The 21,146-nt window shown below is 40.2% G+C and overlaps 1 protein-coding gene across 1 annotated transcript; it reads right to left on the bottom strand.

The window, feature by feature from the left end:
• Positions 1–18: 18 nt before the first annotated feature.
• On the bottom strand, positions 19–20,497 carry mycbpap (mycbp associated protein). The gene is made up of 19 exons (XM_065952774.1): positions 20,299–20,497; positions 18,263–18,363; positions 18,030–18,141; positions 16,977–17,074; positions 15,111–15,294; positions 14,807–14,922; positions 14,521–14,671; positions 13,849–13,967; positions 8,311–8,426; positions 7,147–7,255; positions 5,728–5,920; positions 5,401–5,588; positions 5,129–5,275; positions 4,262–4,360; positions 3,849–3,976; positions 3,590–3,717; positions 3,371–3,498; positions 1,974–2,162; positions 19–215 (listed from the first exon to the last, which is right to left on the bottom strand). The coding sequence occupies exons 1-19, from the start codon at positions 20,354–20,356 to the stop codon at positions 138–140; spliced, it is 2,442 nt and encodes an 813-aa protein (XP_065808846.1). The 5' UTR covers positions 20,357–20,497; the 3' UTR covers positions 19–137.
• Between the last annotated feature and the right edge of the window lie 649 nt (positions 20,498–21,146).

Raw genomic sequence — 21,146 nt, 5'->3', positions numbered from 1 at the left:
GGATTCAAGCCACTGTGCAACAAGCGATAAACGTTTATTGATTTTACAATACAATAATAGATCCCACGTAATCCCATGTTTATGACGTTAGGGTGTGTGTATTAAGCGAGCTCTCGTGGCCATGCCTCTCTTGTGTGTTAATGTTCATCTCTCTTATCAAGCTCATCCATCAGGTCACACAGGTTGTCCACCAGGTCTTCAATCAGAGCATAAACCTGCCAGATAGACGAACAAATACACATTAATGTGAGTGTACATAGAATAAGCCGACTAGAAAGTTGAAGAGGTGATCAAGTGTCAGGGGAATCAGGATCAACAAAACATGTGAATAAAGCAACAAAGGCCAAAGATCCTGTTTTTAAAATCCCTCGTGCTGCAGGGTTCCCAAACTTTGCAAGCCAAGGACCCTCATATAGTATACCATAGCCTCTGGCAGGGACTCCCCTCTTGCAAAATTGCTTAAATTTCTTGTACATTAGGAAGGCATTTTCAAAAATGTACTTATTGTCATACGACCTCATGTTTATTGTTGACAGTCACTGTTACTTCTTATTGTCAGATCTCTGCCTTACCACTGGTAGCCTACTTTAGGATCATTATGGTTATGATGAGAAGTAGAAACTAAGTGACTGTACATGTACACAGTGTAACTCGTCACATTTCTGTCTCCTAGTGTGTGTGTGTCTCAATTTCACTACTTAAATACAATTACTTTTTATCCTCTCTTTTCCTCTTTCTGCGCTGCAATCACTAAATGTATTCTATTATTATTCTATTATAATAATAGTTTTTTGTCAAGTTTCCTTCTTAATGTTTTGTTGTTAGTGTCACCATTGTTTTCAAATCATTTCACCAATAAAAAAAATAATAAATGAAACTTATGTACAACTTCTATTCATATTTCCTCATAAATAATCATATTCAATCATTTTATTGAATGTATTTTTATGTAAACAGTATTTTCTGTTTCAGGGCCCTCTTCCCTCAGAGTCTCGCCCTAGCACCCCCTGGTGACTCTCTGACGGGGTCAGGACCCCCACTTTGAAAAACAATGCCCTATAGTGTTCAAAAGTTCCTACACTTCCCATTCTGCAACTGGACAGTTTTTTACTATCATCAAATGGATATTTGAACCAATTTCAAAAACTCCTAATTTGGGCCCAGATGGATATTTGAATTAGCTGAGGGTTTATTGCTGAGACAGTTTACACAAAACATGCGACAAACATGGATAAGTACATTATAACATTTATTTTTTGCACTATAATCTAATATTTTCTTAACCTCATTAACCTCGAGACATTTTATGTATTTTATATAGTGTATGTAAAGTATATACAGAATACAAAGCCTATATATAAATACCTATGTATATTGCCTATATACGGTATATAGGCATATAGTGAATTGTTTTTAATTTCCTGTCCAGTTGTACAAACTAAATACATTTTACTATATGCATTGTGGTATGTTAAATAGATTTTATACTTCTCAAATGTAAATTTAACTAAATTGACCCAAAAAAATCAGAATCCATCCATCCATTTTCTACACCGCTTTTTCCTGTTTGTGGTCAAGGGGGTACTGGAGCCAATCCCAGCTGTCATTGGACGAGAGGCGGGGTACACCCTGGACTGTTCCCTAGCCAAACAACCAGCCACATTCACATTCACACCTACGGCCAATTTAGAGTCACCAATTAACCTAACAGTGTCTTTGGACTGTGGGAGGAAGCTGGAGAACCCAGGGAGAACCCACATATGCACAAGGAGAACATGCAAACTCCACACAGAGACTCCTGTCCGACGCCCTCAGGTAAGAATGTTGTGCAAAATATTTAACAAGAAGGATTTTTGTACAGGGTGAGTGGTACTTCTAGTGATGAAATTTAGTGAGCTGTGAGTGTAAAATCAGGAGAGTGCACTGATAAAACAAACTGAAAAACTGTTTTAAGAGATTAGTACAAGACTGACCTTTCTGTGCAGGAGTCTTGTGTACATTTCTGTCATCTCTGGCTTTTCATTGTGCTCATCATCTTCAGGAAGTTGTTGACTATCGCTCTCTATCTGGCAGTCAGTCAATGACGGTGACTCCTTCTCCTGTTTTCCTCTGGAGCGTTTCGCTGCTGCTTCATCCCTTCTTTTCCCCTTCTTCTTACTGTCCTGCTCACGGGATGGACGGATTCAAGGCAGACAGACAGACAAACTAAGTTGGAAGGAACAACTTAGCAAAATATATGAGTGTGAAACACTGCAGAATGATAACGTTCTCTTCTGCATTGTTTTTCGCCTCCCACATATCCTTTAATTTGTCACGTTATGTGACTGTTTGAGCTACCGTAGCTGTTGTTGTGTGTAGGTGTGTGTGTGTACAACAGATGGCTTGAACTGGTAAAGGTGCTATTAATTCACACCCTGGGCGCACAATTTGAGAGCAGGTGCACATTTTCACGCAGTGTTCTGTTACCATGGCACCCTGTGAGTAATAGGCTGTACCTTACTCATGACTCAAGAGTCACACAGAGGGAAATATCACTCAGCAAAACACAGTCACAGAGAAGGACTGTGTCTCTCTAGGCTACTTCTAAATGTGATATTACCTTCTTTTTTTTGCCTTTGTTGACTGACAATGGAAATGTGAACCATTAGCAGGGAGGGAAACACAACAGGTCCAGAGCCAGATTCACACCTAGACTGTTGTGGATGTGTTGACAAACTGTGCCAACAGGATGCAGCATCTCGTCTATTTTTAACCAAACCAGTCCATTTAGGTCCTCAGTATATTTCAAGATTCTACAACTCTGATTTAGGTATAGGATAATGCAAAAGTCTGGGTATACTGAGGACAGGTGGGAGCAAGAAAACAATAATTAGCATAAGAACGAATGGTTATTGCTTCTTATCTTACCGAGGCAGCCACACTGCAAATGAAAAGAAAAGGACTGGTTTCTTTTATATTCTATTTCTCAGCTACTCTAATGAAACACTGGATTTAGGTATTTAGCTTCCTTCCATTTAGTGAGGATTTGGAATAGCTGCTCTGCAAACTAGTCTGTAGAAAATAATATTGCATGTAAGTCAAAAAGTTGTTTGGATGCAAGTCCATGGTAACAAAAAAAAAAACAAGAATCAGTGTGTTTATTTGCAGATGTATAAATGATGAAATGACAGCGTATTGTGAGTCTAGCTGCTGACTCATAGTTGGCTCAGCTGGAAGTCTCTTGCAGTGACATGTGTCATGTCATACAGATGTGATGCCTTATTCACGCTCATAATTAAACTAATCTTAGAAGTGAGAAAACACAGCATAGCCTGTCTCTGTGAAAACAGCAGTGATTCAGTCGCACAAACACAAACACCTTTTCCCTCACCTCCACTACTTTTTCAGTTGATGCTGACTTGGACTCTCTTTTGTTGGATCTGGACCTCATCCCACTCCTCTCCTCCTTGGCATCTCCTTCCTTTTTGTCACTTGTCTCATCTTTATTATTAACCATTTCTGGGATGTAAAAAAAAAACACAATCATATGCAGCATAATTACAAAAAATCGTCACAAAAATTTGTCTGAGTGAAACTCTGCAAGTCTGACCAGCATGAGAGATCAGGGATTCCTCCTTTTTATAGCTCCATGTGTCTCTCTGTGGAAGACACAGCAGGTTTTGGAGACACCTGGCCTCGTCGTCCATCACGTCCAGCAGTTTCCTCCACAGCTGCAGCCTGCAGGGGGCAGCACACACCACACAAACTTGTCATGTCTCAAGCGCAGGTGTGGGGCGTAGGTGTGTGTATGACAGAGCCAAGATGCTGCAGAAGAGATATTACATGAGTCATGTGTGACTGTGTCTCACCCTGCAGCAGCTGCTGTTGGGTGTTTGTGTTTGTGAACAGAGGGCTCAGAAAGCTGCAGACGCAGAGAGTTGAGCTGGGTCAGGTTCCGTTCCTGAGCCGATGCCTGATCAGGCTGAGACAGCACAGCCTACAGCAGAGAAACAGATGAATGGGCGATTACAGTAAACATTTAATGAATCATTGCGGTGTAAAATCAACCTGTTGATTTACACCTACGGGTTTAAGGCCCAATAAAATAGAAGGAGTTCAAGGCAATAAGGGTTCAATCAATACCCCGATAAAACATAATATTAATTTACTTTTAGATTAGATTCTCATTGTTCAAACAGTGCTCATAAATAAACTCGCCTTACCTCACCTTACATCTGCTTTCCTGACGTTGTCATTACTACCTGTAACATAATGTCTCTACCTGTCGGAGTGTGTCAACAGAGAGATCCCATGTGTGTCCTGGATTCACTTCTTGCCACAGTTTCTTCAAGTCCTCCACTGTCTCGTCAAGGAACTGCAACTACAACCATGAACGACACAGTCATTTCTGTTATGAGCATAAACGTGACAGCAAACTCGTGTGAACAGTAATAACCGTGAGGCTACAGGGTGGTATTATCCTCCTCTAACAACCATGATTCATGTAATAACTGTGAGACTCTCCTGCCTTTGAAGTTATACAAAATGAAAATGCACAATGCGAAAGGCGAAGAGAGCTGTAATCGCTTCATATTTGTTCATGACATGTGAGGCTTGGTTAGGAGAAATCCTCCTTGTAACCATATTGCAGGATCGTGACGGGTTCTATATTTAAAAACAAATGTCATGACCACCCCGACAAACCAAGGAAATGTCGTGTAACTTTTTTGCTGCCACGGCAACATAACTTCTTTTGTAAACTGTGTGGCTCAGGATATTAACAGCGATGATCTATATTCAGTTGATGTGCAATCATTAATTATGATGAGGTTATAGGGCTGGAGTTTAAAATGAGTGAGGAGCAACATAAAATCCAGGATTGGAGGAACCAGCAGTGACGGACTGATTATTCTCTTTCCAACAGTAAATAAAAGACTACAACAAAGACAAACATCTGATACATTAGTGGACAGTAATTTGGATAGCCCAGATTCATAATGACTTAAATGTTTTAACTACACTAAAAATGGAAAATACAAAATGTATATAAATGAATCATTCTCTGTGCAGATGGTGTGCATAAAAACATTATGTCTTACCACTTAGTGTGAGATGCTTTAAGGAAATGACTTGGCCCTGTATGGTTTACCTTGGGGTTTTTCACTAAAAATCGTTGCTCTTCAGTGACGTAGAGCTCTGCAGGGGAACTGGGTCTCTCCTGGGTCCTGACCCCCTGCAGCATCTCGTACACAATCGACCGACACATTTTCACCGTCACTATTTTTTCCAGCTTTGTCTGCTTTCAAAACAAACAGAAGAAACACGGTCAAAAAAGAAAGATGACTGATTCTGAAAACCTTGGAGCGAGAGTTTCCATGCATTCTGTGTCTCATTATGGTACTCAGTTTTATTGTACAGCACCTCTATGAACCGCCTCTGGTCTGCGGTTGTGTCCTGGTACAGAGCCACCCCTCTCAGTGTGACCTGCATGGAGGCTCCCCCCAGCAGCACTGGGTGGGTGTTAATCTGCCACAGTTCGCTTTTGATGCCTGGCTCCATCAACTTAGAGACAAACTCCACCCGCTGGGTGCCACCTGGACAGATAACAGCTGGGGTGGGAGAGGGGCAACATGGAAAGCAGAAAGGCGGGTTCAGTTCTGGATGAAAGACCCAGAAAGATGTGCTGACACAGGAGCAAACGGTGTGTGACGTAAGACTGTATCAGCAGGTGATGTTGTTTGTGTGTACCAGAGGACGAGTTGAAGTAGAAGTGTGAGCCCTTTGTTTGTGATCGCAGGTTAGGGAAGCTGTGTTGCACGTGAAGCTGCTGCCAGCTGTAGAAGATGGCCGTGCTGCCTTCATTGTGTAGATCCAGATGAGAGGAGGCTCTTTCTCCAGCCAGAGTCTCAAACATTATGGTAGCACTGATTCCTACTTCTCCCTGATCAATTAGTCGTTGGAGAGTGAGAAGGAGAGAAGCACGGGTCAGAGGTAGCAAAGCAAATAACATATTACACTTGGTTAGTTAATTACAGTGTCACAGTGCTTTCAAACATGCACAAAACTCCTGAAAATTTCCTGATTTTTTTGTGGTGAGGTCAACAGTCAAATGTTTCCCTCTTTATTTCCTGCCTTCCCTTCCGTAAATTAATCACATAAAGTCTGGGTGAGCGGATGTGAGAACACAGCTGGAATAAAACTGCTTCATTATGTTTTCTGTTCACCAGTATGTTCCACTACACTCTTTTATTGATCCAGTAATGATGTTGTACTACACGTAGCATCGATAAAAAGGAAAAAATCATCCAGCTCTGTTACTGCGCGCTTTGTACTCTGAATATTCTAGAGTTCCCAAGTTGTTGCAACCAAAACTATCAGTTTCTAGTTTTAATAGAAGTAAAGTTTTTATAGCTACCAGAGATTTTTCACATTTTTTATCTTATAGTAACCATCATGTACGCCACCAAATTCACTTCTTTGATATTCTAAATATTGGCCCCTTTAGGTCTCCAAAAGTCAGAGAGTATGGATCCCTGTGTCTTTAAACATCTGGAAGGTAACATGCCTGCAAGCTTTTACTTTTATTCTTAATTCTCGATTGTTTTTTTTTTTGCAATGTACATGAGTTCCATACATGTTTTACACATTTTATTTTGCATCTTGACACAGAAATTGACCAGAGGTGATGTAAAGCGACATCAGCCAATAGATGGCTTTTATTGAAGCATTTGTTCTAATCCCTCACAGTTGATGTGTGATGTGTTACAAACAGTAAAACTTGAAAATATTGCAATTTGAATCGCAACTTTTTCAGAAATCTGTCACAAAATAGAGAATTTTAGGAAGAAACTGAAATCCTGGAAGGGCTGACTTTTGATAAACTGCAGCGACAAAAATGAGGAGGCAGGGAACAGACAAAGAAGATACCTAGTACAACTAACATGACTTTATACTGATGAAGCAAGAGCTTTGGGAAAGGAAACCAAACTGCATTTATGAGGACAACAGATGAAAACAAGATTAACAGGGAACAAGGGAATTATTAATTAAATACATGTCTCTAACATATGTCTGGTTTTCTCTGAGTTACAAAATACTATTTGAAAGTTTACCTGGTTTTAAATGTATAATTGCAGAACAACTCACTGTGGTATGGTCGTTCTGTACCTGGTTTTTGATAGAGTTTCCAGTCCAGCAAGCGAGCTGACCACAGAACCTTAAAGCAGGGACGAGGAGGGCATCTGAGTGAACATCCATGTACTGTGCAAGTGGATCCCTGTGGAGAACACAGCAGTCACCACTCAGTCAACAGGTTGGTCAATGACTGAGTCATTTTGTCATTAGTCAGACTGAGCTCTCTTCCACTCCTGAAAGACCACATTATCTATCCATAACATGTACAAATGATTCACAGTGAAGTATTTAAGCTTGGCCTTACAACAAAGGAAAAAAAGTAAAACAGTGTTAAACAGTGACATTTTCTACTATAATGAAAAGATATACACACTTATATTTCTTATTGTAACCCTGTCACTTTGTAGTCTCAAGACCACACTAACCGAAACCAAGACATACCTGAGACAGAGTGCTGCGAGACCGAGACAAGACCAAGACCAATGCAGGGCGAGACCGAGGCAAGACCAAGACCATAAATATCACAAAAAAATCATCAAGGGGCTTGTTAATGACTTAGACCGTAACACTGGGACGGTAACCGGGTGATAAAAATCAAACTACAAATGAATTGAAGTTATTTGTTGTTCTAGAAAGAGGCGTTTTCCTCCTAATCACATAAATTATGTGGAAAAATAGCCTTTCTATTGAGACCGAGATAAGACTGAATAAAAATGATTTTGATTCCGAGACGAGACCGAGACCTTCAAAAATCGGTCTTGAGTTTTAGACCACTGATGATGATGATGGTTTTGTTTGATGATGACAATGACGTTAGTTAGGATGGTTTTGATGCTGATCAGAACTCTCAAGAATAGCTGTCGATGCTCTGCCACTGGTCACTTCCTGTCAGAACCTGTGTGTCTGATCAGAGTTAAAGCTGTTCATTTGCACTTACTGACATCACTTCCTTCTCTTTAGATCCTCGCTTGTGTTGTACTTACTCTCTGATGTACGTCGCTTTGGACAAAAAGTGTTTGAAGTGAATCTGAAGTGAATTGTATAATACAACAAAGTAGGCTTATCCCAACTTTAGTTTGTTGAGTGCACCATTGAATTAATGGTAATAATAGAATAGACTGCATTAAGGACGGACTTTGACATATTCAGTTCTGATGTTTGAACAGTCAGTAAAACAGTAAGGATTTGTTTTCTCACAGGTTCTCCTTCATCTTCTTGTTCTCTTCTTCTTCCTTCTCCAACGAGGGGCTACAGCACACTGTGACATGAGTAAATGGCTTGCAAGAGCCAATCACCTCCAGTCCACTGATGTCCTGCATGGGAGGTAAAGGAAAACAAATCGTTGTTATGTTAATGCCCCTTCAACAGGCTAAAGTCCTTTTCAGACCAACATCAGTTTAATGTTCTTTCCACTCTATCCAAATTGTACCAGAGAGGACAACGTTAGGTGTGTAATTTAACCTTTGATGGGACAGGACAGGGTGTTTTACAGCACACTGTCCAGTTTCCATGGCTAAATTCAAGCTTCGCCAGGCCACACTGTCCTGAAACCTCTTCCAACTATACTGTTTGAATGCCTCCTCGTTCAGAGCATCATGTTACTTACAGCGAGGTCGGTTTGTACTGAACCACTTTTCCCTGATATTTAGATGAAAAGATTACTACCACACTCAGGCTTATGATAATGATAATTACCAGTAGTAGCATTATTCTCTCAGGGGGGGTGTATATATAATTTTGTTCACAAAATAGAAATTAAGACATATTTAGTCCAGAAAAAATAGTAATATTAATTCAAGAAACAATCTCTTTTATGAAACAATGTTAAGTAAAATAGATTGTTTCTAAAGTTAAGAGGTTTGCTAAGCTAGTTTCTCAGAAACTCTACAGTCTGTAGCGCAGTTGTGTCATTGGTCAAAAGTTGTCGACCTTTTGAAGGAATGCGAATCAAGGGGGCGTGTCTTGACACCTGTCAGTCATTTACACTACAGAGGTGAATGGGCCGTGTTTTTCTATATCCGGTGTATTGTTGTTACTGTTAAATTCTTAAGATCTGTGTGTCTTTAGTGTTTCCTGTTTTATTTTGTAGTTCTTATCCTCGTGTTTTTCTATATCCTGTGTGTATTGTTACTGTTAAATTCTTACGTTCTCAGGGTGTCTTTAGTGTTTCTGAGTTTCTTTTCGGACCTTTTCAAAATGAATGTTAAACTTAAAAGAGTAAGCTTTAGTTTTTGCTTTTTTGTTTAAATTAATGTTTTGGTTTATGGCATCTGCACCTGGCTCCTCCTCTTTGTTTTTCTAACACACATGACAATAACCTTTGTGAAGTCTGGAGGGGGTTAGCCTAGCTTAGCATTAAGACTGTAAACTAAAGTACACAGCCACCTTTTTACTGTTTGAATTCAAAAATATAATGCAAATATTATGTAATAAAAAGGTCTTTGCTTTATTTCGTTCTTTCCACAATACGACCCTCCCCTTCTCTACTCTTCTGTTCTCTCTGCTCTGTTCTCTTCATCTTTCCTCTTTCCTTACCCATGTCCACAAAACCAAGGACGAGTCTGCTGCTGACAGGACAATCTGTCTCTGTCCATGTGTGATTACATACTTCAGACAACAAGTCAACCCAGCATCACATCAGCCTGACAGAACACATTTCATCTCATGTCACTGTCTGTCTGTGTGTGTGTGTGTGTGTGTGTGTGTGTGTGTGTGTGTGTGTGTGTGTGTGTGTGTGTGTGTGTGTGTGTGTGTGTGTGTGTGTGTGTGTGTGTGTGTGTGTGTGTTGTGAGTATGTGTGTGTGTGTGTGTGTGTGTGTGTGTGTGTGTGTGTGTGTGTGTGTGTGTTTGTGAGTATGTGTGAAAAAGGGAAGAATAGGACTGGATTTCTTATTGTAACCTGAAGTGATGTCTTTATTACAATGTATTTTTTTCGAATACTCGATACAGACTCTTAGACCCCTTTAAATTTTTACAATGTCATATGATATTAAGCATGCTGTTTACTGTGATGACCCTGTCTGTCTTGTGCTGTGTGACTGATTGTCACGTGTTGTAAAATAATACAAAGAAAAGATAGTGGGAGAAGGAAACAGACTGAGAGCAGAGGGGAAAAAAAAATATTTGAATAAACGTTTTCCTTAATCAGCACCTGTTACTTATTGTGTTAATAGGATTAAATGGGAACTGGCTGTGCAGGACACAGTGTTTACCCCCCCCCCCTTCTCATCTTCTGCCCCCTCTGATGGAGTCATTGTGATGCAGAGAGGGCAGTAAGGCAAGATCGGCCCCTTTGCTTAGACTCCGTTACCCCAACAGTGCTTCGCTACAATTGGACACGATCTAGATTTCATAACTGTACCTTCTGTGTTAGCTGGATGTAAACAGATATGAGTGTTTATAGAAAGACTGCAGCGCTTCATTAAAGGTCCTACGACGAGGTTATGAAACTATTGACTATTTTAACAGTTATCTTTAATGCCTCTGCCTTCAGGTCAGTGTCAGACAAGGACATTGAAAGCAAATGGTCCAAACAGCCTTAATTTATATTTTCCATTAAAAAGACTTTACTGTGAGTGACATATTTGACTGTGAAGAGTAATTAGGATGAGGTTAGTCAGAAAACATGACCTTCACAAGTACAAGACAAGATCAGCAAGAGATAAGATGCACTGCTTTGCAGACACAAGTTGCCACGGTTGAAATAAAAGTTCCTCACAGAAGCTTTAATCTCAATATGCAGATGAGATGTGACTATTTGTTTCCAGGTAAAACAATAAAGCATCATATGAATAGCAAATATTACAGTTTTACGCGCGTGTATGCATGTACACGTTTATGCTAATGTGCCTCTCCTTCCCGTGCATGTACACGTGCTTGTCCGCCTCGTCTGTGTTCTGCTGGCTGTTGAACAGAAAACCCAGAACAGGATGATCAGAGGCTGTTTGTGAAGATACAGACTGATCATGAGCTGATAGCAGATCCAGAGGGACAGAGTGTCCTGTGGAGGTGCCTGGACAACCAGCGGGCCAATAATGATGTTGTTGCACAAAACATGTGCAATCTAGATCTGCACTGCGCAGATGAAATTAGGTTCTCATATATTGATAGAAATAATTAAAAAAGCTGAATAATATGTTTATGTATTCGACTTGTGATGTCAAAAACTGGAAGCATGTTGGAGTACACCATTATACTGATCCAACATCACAAATGTAACCAAAATAAACACCTGCTGCTGTCACATTTTTATTCTCTAGAGCACCTTGCCTTGAGAAAGATCTATATGACATAATAAATGTTCTCATAAAGGCAGATTAATGGACTTTCTTTTGATTAATTATTTTATCAAACAGAAACTTGTTTCGTCTTATAAAGTCCATGATACATCCCATCAGTGTTCGATATTAACTCTTTGAATTACTGACCAGGATGGCCACAGTGGTAGATGAAAAAGTTCAATACAAAAAACAACAAATTGTTTGTTCGTTTCACATACACATTTGTTACAGTATCAAGTGTGCTCCCGACTCGGTCCATACAGATCATGCATCAGCTGTGTTCTGTTGCGTGGTGGCTGGTGTTCTGGTGTGTGTGTATACATGCAGTAATGTGATCTGGTGTATCTCAACATGCATACAGCAGAGGAGCAGGGAAAAGTAGCTGCAGCTACATCAAATGTGCTTAATACCCATCATAGTTTTTATACATGACTGTCAGGTATAAACATTTACCAGCTATGTGGCTGGTAGGTCTGTAAAATGGACCCGCCAAATGGAAAATCTAACCGTATTTGGCGCTTGGCGGGTGTTCATTTTCGGACCCTCCATCTCATGTTTCTATTATGGGCATGGGATCATATTTTCTTCCGACTTATCAGCCAAAACTTTATAAAGATGGGAATGTAACTGATATTGCCTCGGCCTATTTATGAGTTTACCACGAGAGTGTACTGCCTCCTTCAAGTGACTTTTTTGGAACCAACACTGAAACTAATAGGGATACAAGAGGGGATATACTCACATGCTATGGAGGTCAGTATAACATTTTAAGCTTAAATGAAAAATATTTATTGTTAAGAGGATTAGTAGATCAATCAACATGACGATACAAGTCCTGAGAGAGGGACTGTTTTTGTCTAGTAACTTTTACTAAAGAATATGAAACGTTTAGGGGCGTAGAGATTAATCAATCCGAATGTGTAAACAATCTTAACATTAAACATACGAGAGCATCTGTCCGCAGAGCCATGAATTGGTAAAAGTTTGAAATTGCGATTGATTGCTAAATTTCAAAAGGTACTCATGATTAATTACATTTTTGGATGGATATTACTTTTGACATGTAAACTGAACTGTCTGCCAGGCGCAGCAGGGTCGTTCTTTTCAGTGAGACCACAGGGAGACACTGCAGAGGCTTATCCACGCCTAGAGACACGTGCATGCATGAATCAGGATTTTTTTTAAAGAAAGCATTAATTTCAGTCGTTAATTAATCCTGTTAATTAAATTAAATCCCGCGCGAACTAGTCAAAGGCCTGATTGAGTCGAAGGCCTGATTTTTCTGTAGTCAAACGCAGAAACCAGTTTAGTGAGACCTTTCTGCTTGTTCTGGATACTGCACTCTGCGTCTACACCATAATTTCATCAGCTTTTGTTCAATTGCTACAGCAACATTTCATTAGGCCTATGAAGTGAGATGTACAAAAGAGCTAAGATTTCTGTGCCGGTAATACCATATTTTCATATTTCTCACCAAATGTACCCCTTTTTCTCAGATCCAAACATTAGTTGGGATTCTATTATCAATTTGCATTGGATTGAACCAAACCTGGCGGCACGTTGGTGCAGTGGTTAGGGCTGTTACCTCACAGCAAGAAGGTTCTCTCTGGATACTCTGGCTTCCTCCCACAGTGCAAAGACATGCTCGTTAGGTTAATTGGTGACTCTACATTGCCCTTAGGTGTGAATGTGGCTGGCTGTCTGTCTCTATGTTTAAGCCCTGTGATTGATGAGCCCGGGGTGTACCCAGGCTCAATAACAGCAGGGATCAGCTACAGGTATAAAAAAATGGATGGATGAATCAAAATGTAACAAATAGTTGTGAATTCAGATTTTAATTGGCTCGTCTTGTTATTGCATTGTCAGCGGGTTGTCATGCTTCCCCCTGTCTGCTAAAGGTATGATACTTTTCTACACGTGCTGCAAACAGTGCTGAGGACAATGTAAAGTACAGAGTAACAAGGTTCTGCGGGATAAACTATTATTAAATGACATTAAACCTTTTCTTTAACCCAAAGCATTGTTTTCTGCATTATACGACCTGCAAGTAAAGTTTTAATTTAATGTATATCAGATAACATCTACGCCAACACTGATGTCTGTTTTATTTATGCCTCTGTAACGTCAAGTCTGTAATGTGTAACACACAAAGGCCGAACGGTGGGACAAAGTCGTCCCGTCCCTGATCTGCAGTCTGAAATATTACGGGGGTAAGACAGTGGAAATGCGTAACATTGGAGCCAGCAGGGTGGAACAGTGCTTTGTGTGTGTGCATTGCTGAGCCTATGTGTTTGTGAAGCTCCCGCTGCATCTCTCTGTCTCTTTGCAACACTACAAAACTGAATTGTGATTGGTCCATATGAGCCAGGCAGATTAGCCCTCTCTCAATGCTCTCTTTTTCACTCAACCAAAGTAGTTTTTGGTGCAATAGTTTGCATGGTTTGTTTTTTTTTACCGGCTTTTTGATGTCCATCTCCTTCAGAACCTCTCCGAGCTCCTGGTACTGGTGCTGCAAGTATGCACTCTGCTCCCAGGTTCGAGAGGCCGGACGCAGAGTTTCATCACACATGATTCCTAGAGGATGAAAGTTTCACACAGAGATAACAGAGTCACTCTCATTTTAGAGCGGTTTCTTGTCTTCTAGCGATTAGATAAAACAAGTCACGTAGCGTAAAATAGCTTTAACGTCTCTCTCTATAATTCATCTTCTTTTCTTAGCTTATTTGTCGAAGCTTTGGAGTTTCCCTTGTCACAACCTGGCTCAACATAGCAGTGACAAAAGAGGGAGACCACACATAGTCGGCAACATTATTCAAAGGAGTTTAATTAAAAATGTAATTAAAATTAATTAGTTAAATTAAACAGTGTTAGATCAGTGAGGAGTATCAAACTCCAACCAAAGCACAAACAAACAAATGTTAACAGCAGTATGCAGGAGAGAAGAGGCCCGAGGAGATTGAGCAGGGTCTGCTTTGTAGACTCCCAAACCAGCCAGCTCAGGTGTGCTGCATTAGAGTAGAACACAGCCAGCAAAGGGAAACAAACAGAAGAGGCCAACCTTCATGCAAAGTGTTGACAGTTTAAGCCTCACTTCAGAAAGCTCTCAGCAGGAGGGTAAAAAATGTACCTGATTCCTGGCGTATGCTGCTTGGCTGCCCAACATGTGTGACAGGTTCCCGTCTGCCCTGCTCTGTCTGAGTCAGAGTGGCTGTGAAGCCACTCATTTCGTCTCCATAGCGTTGGGGCAGGCTCCAAAACTCACTGCCCACCCGATAACCCTAAAACATGGAAACAAGACATCACACTCAAAGAGATGCTATAGAGAAAGCAAATCTAGAGCTTTGTGGATTGTAGTCATACTGTAACAGATGTAAGATACGAGTCTGACAGATGGCAGTGAAAGTGTGTCATACAAATCCAGAGTGGACGAGTGGCATGACATGGTTTAAAAGTTCCCTCTGCTCCTGGATGTCTCTGAAATGGTTTGCTTGGTTCATCAGTAAGTATTCCACTGGCGTATCCAGAAGGTCTTGACAGAGAGAAGTGCCGCGGATTAATGAGGAGGAAGAAAACAGAGTCATGGCATGAATAAATACTTCAAGTCAAAGAGTCATAGGTTGCTCTTTAACTTGCTAAAAATAAGAAATACCATTTAAATTGCATGTTGAAGGATTTTTAAAGAGGATTTGGAGGTTTTGCGCTCTCTAATCAGCTCACCAGATAAGAAGTCCTGCTGCTGTCTGCGCTGCCTCATGTGTGTTTGCCAGTGCTGCAGAGCGTTACTCTGAATGTTTCTGAAACCTGAAGGGGTCACACTATCCTTCTCCACAGCATCAGTGTGAGGCCTACCAGAAGCCGCAGAGGCTGGATCCCTCTGAGACTCTGGTATACTCTTCACCAACTGAATGTTAGAGGAAGGAAATACACACACACACACACACACACACACACACACACACACACACACACACACACACACACACACACACACACACACACACACACACACACACACACACACACACACACACACACACACACACACACACACATACACACACACACACACAGTTGTATCAGCATTTCTATTAACATGTTTGCCCAAATTAAGGAATACCCTGTTTATAAGACGACCCCCCCCCCCCCACACACACACACACACTTTTTTCCAAAGACTATTTCTTTGACAAGACTTCTTGTTGTTGTTTAAAAAGTTATTGTTTTTCACGCATCTTAAATAAGATCATATTTTCAGTATCATTTTGTCACATTTAAATTCAATAAATTCATCATTCAATCCTTTCCATCGACTTCACAACCACTGCTCTCTCAGCTTTCTTGTGTACAGAGACAGCTGTTGGCATATTAAAAAAAATTGAGATGTGTGGTCAGTGATGCCTGTCAGATTCCGGGGCCTGTTTAGTCCTTAAACTCATCACGAAGCGCTAAAAGACAGTAGCTTCTCTTAAGTCTGAGCACAGGTGCTGCGTACCTTCTTCCCATTTTCAGGAACATGTCCACACACTGTCCTGTCAACCTCTTGGAAGCTGGCGCTCTGAGGAACCACTTCTCTTCTCTCTCTCTCTTTCGGGCACATCATCTGCCCAGTTGTTTAATGACTCTGCTGCATTGATGACTATTATGATGATGATGTTTTGCCTGTCCGTACGTCTTTTTACCTTTTGTTTTTATTTTGCTGGCTTTTTATATGTTTTCTTATGGACTCCTGAGTCTGGCAATAAAGATGATGATGATGATGATTATGTTGAAATTGGCATCATAACTCCTTCTCAGATTGTAGGTTAGCTTGATGAACTTTTGAGCCGTTTTGATCTTGGCTCCGCCTATTGTGAAGCTTTATTGGCTCTTAAAAGGCTGGACACCAATTGTAACCTTGTCTTATATTCAGACCAATAGGGTGGTTTACTAAGGGAGAGCTGCTTTTGGTTTAAATGTTCAACACTGCAAGCTTAAAAATGAATGTCTTCACATTTATGCGTCTTTGAGTATTTAGAGAAGCGCTATATAAATCTAATTTATTATTATTGTTATCATATATGAGTACCAAAAAACTTAAGTGAATAACCCGAGATTTCCCTCAGTCTATAAAAGCACCCTGCCTTTATTTGGGACAGGAGTCAATATGAGACAGGCCTTTCATTATTTTCAAACAAAACGTGTGCACAGCAAAGATGGGAAAGAATAATTAACTGTGTAATTAACTGTGTGCAAATGAGGATATCAACAAGTAAATTCAATAAATCACTAATTTGATGTTGTCTTGTAAGACAGCAAACAACCCTGATTCACAGCCTTTATACAAAAGAACATTATTCTGTCTTCCTTAACCAGATGTTGAAGTGTATCTTTACCTTTTGTGTGGTGCTACTTTTTATCCTTAATTTTAATCCACAAACTATTTCAACACTAAATGCATCCAGGCCTTCAATCGAGACCTGCCTTAATATGTCGAAACGTGCAGCAACACCAGGCTAGGAAAAGGGACTGGGCCTAATATTTGGATGGGCTTTTTTTTTTTATATACGGTAAATATATATATTCATATATTGTTCCTGATTTTACCTCTGTCTCCCCTTTGGCCTCCAGATAGCTCCTGAAATCCTCCAAACTACCCAGGATGCTGTGTGGAAGAACCGTCCCTTGGTGATCTAGCTGAAGCCCTTCAAGTCCAGAAAGAGAAGAGAACAACAAAGAGCCTATTATTAATAGGATGATAACCACCTTTCTTATGAAATTCTTTATTGCTTGAGACAGAAGTTAGTTAATTTCCTTTGACATCCTCAGATTTTGTAAGTTTGGTGAACTAATGAAATCTGGGGAAAGAGGATACAGTTTGCACACAATAGTATCTAAACAATGACAGAGAGATGCCAGAGGCTAAATGAGGTTAGTTCAGATTCAGCATCACACGGTCTTTTGTTTGTGACCTCATGAGTCTCACCTACAGGACTAATTCAGGTCTGCTTCCTTCGTACTTTCTTTCCTACATCAGTCAGAAGAGTACAGAGACCTACAATCTTCAGTCCCACTTCCTATTCTTACAGCCCGTTCCAAAGGTCAGAACTGAATTCGGGGAAAAGGAGTTTAAGTTTGCTTGTTACCTTTCCTTGGAACAAATTCTAGAAAGACCTGACACTTAAAGAGCTGGTCACATTGGATGCTTTTAAGGTGATTTTTAATCACTTGGCAGCAGACTGTACATTTGGCTTTAGATTTTCTGCTTAATATATATTTTAATGTGGTTGAATTTGATATTTGCTGTTTTGCTTGTTTATGTCTTGTCTTTTAATATACTCATGTATCTCATAGTTAGCTGGTTGTCCATGTTTGCCTGAATCGTTGTAAATTGTGCAGCTTCCTGTCTTAACCACGACAAGAAAATATACGATTCATCTCAACAACTTTCCTCCTCGTTAAATAAAGGTTAAGTAAAGATGTGCCCACTTGATCCAGAGTTGAACATATCTTTCTGAGGATGTAAACATAGTGTGACCATATCAAAACACAAATATACCATTTAAGAAATGTATCCACGTCTGTATTGTGAGGGAATGACTTCCTCTCTTAATAAAATCTGAATGTTAACGTCCATGAGTGTATAGGTAAAAAGCTAACCTGTGTAGCTAAGAGGATGGGGCTCTGGCTCCAGATTCACGTGTTGAGCCCCTGGAAAAGATTTTCTCGCTCCATCATCTGGCTGCGTCTTGGGTGGCTTTGGGATGTGAAGCTGCAGACACAATCACATGTATGCAGTAACACGTTCAACTCAAACTACACGATGTGAGTGCTACAGACCAACAAATCTTTTGCATTATATCTATCTAGAGTAAATACTAAAGCAGGTGTACTTTATTAGCATCTTGTGGGTGAGTGGCCAGAGTCTGGAGGTCAGAGTTGCTGGACCGATCATCACCCAGCTGCTCCTCTGCAGCTTTGGGCTTCTTGTTCTCTGGAGGAGAGAAAAGGAACAGTGTAGGCTATGTATCAAACTGAATGCTACAAAATGTTTGTCTCTGTTATGTCTGCACTCCCAGATTTTCATTATTTATGACATATCTTACAAAGATGGGAATGTAACTGATATTGGCTCGGCCTTTTTCATATCTTTATATCATAAATATATAAAGAGCATAAAGTTGTTGCACTTCATTGTTTGTGCTGTAAATTAAGTGCTCTAACAACCACGATGCAATGAAATATTAATTAAAGAGAAACACTAGTGTAGTTAAACATTTCTGCTAATGACTTTATATTCCAGCTGATATTGATTTAAGCCACAGAAAACATTTGTAGACATTGGCTTTTGAGCTTTTGTTATTGAGACAAAAAAAGTAAGCACACTAAATGTCCTTCAAGTTCCCTTTATCTAGACAAGAGCAGCGTACAAAACAACAACGGACACGTTTCAGCACTAGGCCTTGCGGCTTTTGCCCAGATAAAGGAAACTTGAAGGACTTTTAGTGGACTTTGTCTCATTTTAATTCTTGTTGCAGTCGTGCACCTGGAACTTTAGTCATTGTCGAGTGTGTTCCTTTTGTTGATGTTTTCGAGCTTTTGTTATTCCCTGCACCTTTCTTCCTACATTATTTCTTGATACAGACTCAGTATCTGTGCTTTGCTTTGCCAGGGACATGAGATGCCATTGGCCCCTGAGGGAAAAAGAAACGCTGCAATGTTTTCATGTCTTTTGAAATCAAAGTACCAAATGCCCATGATGATACTGACCCACTTTCTGGCTGAGACTTTTTGTACTTCTCCCTTCTAATGATCCACACAGACTGATTACTGCCCTACTCTGAACAGTAATGCAATACAGTAAAGTACTTTTAACAAAAAACAAAAAAAACATCTTTATAACAATATAAGGCACTTGCACAATACACAATTTGTACTTTAACTCTACTCTATAGTTCAAGGGGAATTATTATACTTCTTCCTACGACAGGGATTGGATAACTTTTAGCAGACTCGTCATTTTATATATTCTTTTAAGAGTTAATAGACAAAACTATATTAATGCCCCAGGGGACGCAATATCTAGCAGCACTGTAAAGCTCCTGTGAGGGCGCGAAGGTGGCCGATTGGTTTTTGTGCGCCCCATGACCAAAGGGTGCATGCCTTGAGGAGGGCGGCCTGGGTTCAAATCCTACCCGTGGCTCTTTTCCCGCATGTAATTCCCCATTCTCACTCTCTCCCTGATTTCCTACTCTATCCTCTATCCCGTCTCTCCAATAAAAGCAACCACCCAAACAAAACTTCTAAAAAAAAATAAAAAAATAAAAAAAAAACACCTGTGAGGAACTTTGGGTTTGTGTGGTATTCAGTGCCTGCTGTAGCCTCTCGTTGCTAAGGTACATTTGAAAGTAGATTTAAAAAAATTAAAAAAATGTCAACCCTCTATCTTTCAGCAGTCAATCCTATCACTCACTGTGAATCTTCACTGTGGAAAATAACAGAATCAGTTTCTTCACCGTGTTGTAACTCACTTCATCTGACATCTATCCAGCAGCAGAGCTTACAAGCATCAATAATTACTAACACATGTTGTCAGTGATTGTCTGGTTTGCCTTTGCACGTCAATAATAATGTCAGTATGTTTAATAGCCAGCTAAAAACTCCTCACAGGAGCGTTAACAGATTCCACACTATCATCAGCTACAACATTACATTGATAAACATCGATGAACCTTGATCACTGCTACTCCTACTTCACTATTTAAAGGTCCGTTTTAAGAACTGTATTTGATGCTTGGACATCTTATGAATACAGGAGTTCAGTGACAGATAGTGAAAGTGTGACGACACGTGGGGATAGCCTACTCAGAACAGGAGAGAGGAAGGCAGGAATATTCAGTGAACCGAAACACGCATGGCTGTCGCTCACCTGGATGAATAAGAGGTCTAAGCTTGTTGTTGGGTGACTCACGGCTCATTAGTTCCATCTACCGAAAAATAAACTCTCACTGGTAACAAATGCAGCGAAAATAAACGATGCCAACAAAGCTATCGCTGCGCTAAAGTGCGCTAAAAGTACAAACGCTTGTTCGGTGTCTTCCTCCCCTTATCGTAACCATGGCAACGGACGCTTAAAACACTGCGGTGAAGCCAGCCGCTCCTCGAGTTTACATGGTTAAGTGAGCCGCCCCTAAATGTGAAGTGCCCACGTATTCTGATCTTTATGGTAAATGCTCCGGACTGCAGAGCGAGCAGGAGACAGAGAGAGTGATTTTGACCCGTTATTAATCTCCTTCTCCAGGCAAAAGTGATGAATGCCGAAGTAAAATGAGCCATAAAAATGGCTGTGAGATACACGTGTATGAAACGGGAGCAAACAAAATACTGTTCAGGGAATAGCTTCGGAGGTCGGTGAAATTAGTTTGAGAATAATACTGCGAGTCTGCGATAACTTCCGTTTTTCAAAATAAGGTGTTTTCCTGGGAAAAGAAATACAAAAATATATGTTCTTCCAAGTAGACAATGATTCTGATATGGTTGGACTTATTACTTCCTATACTACGTGCACATGTACTATGGAGTACTTTTACTGTGTACTTTTTGAGAAATCCACTGTCAAAGTCCCTCATAAATCACGATAATGACTCTTTTTTCTGACTTTGATGTCTTGTAAAAAACAATTCTTCCATAAGTAGAAAATGATTCTGATATGTTTTGAATGTGACAGTACTAATTTGATTTGCTCTGTCACAGCTACATTTTGCACTTTTAATACTT

This window comes from Labrus bergylta, chromosome 1 (genome assembly GCF_963930695.1).
Source record: "Labrus bergylta chromosome 1, fLabBer1.1, whole genome shotgun sequence".
NCBI lineage: Eukaryota > Metazoa > Chordata > Actinopteri > Labriformes > Labridae > Labrus > Labrus bergylta.
This window is presented reverse-complemented; position numbering and strand designations above follow the sequence as displayed.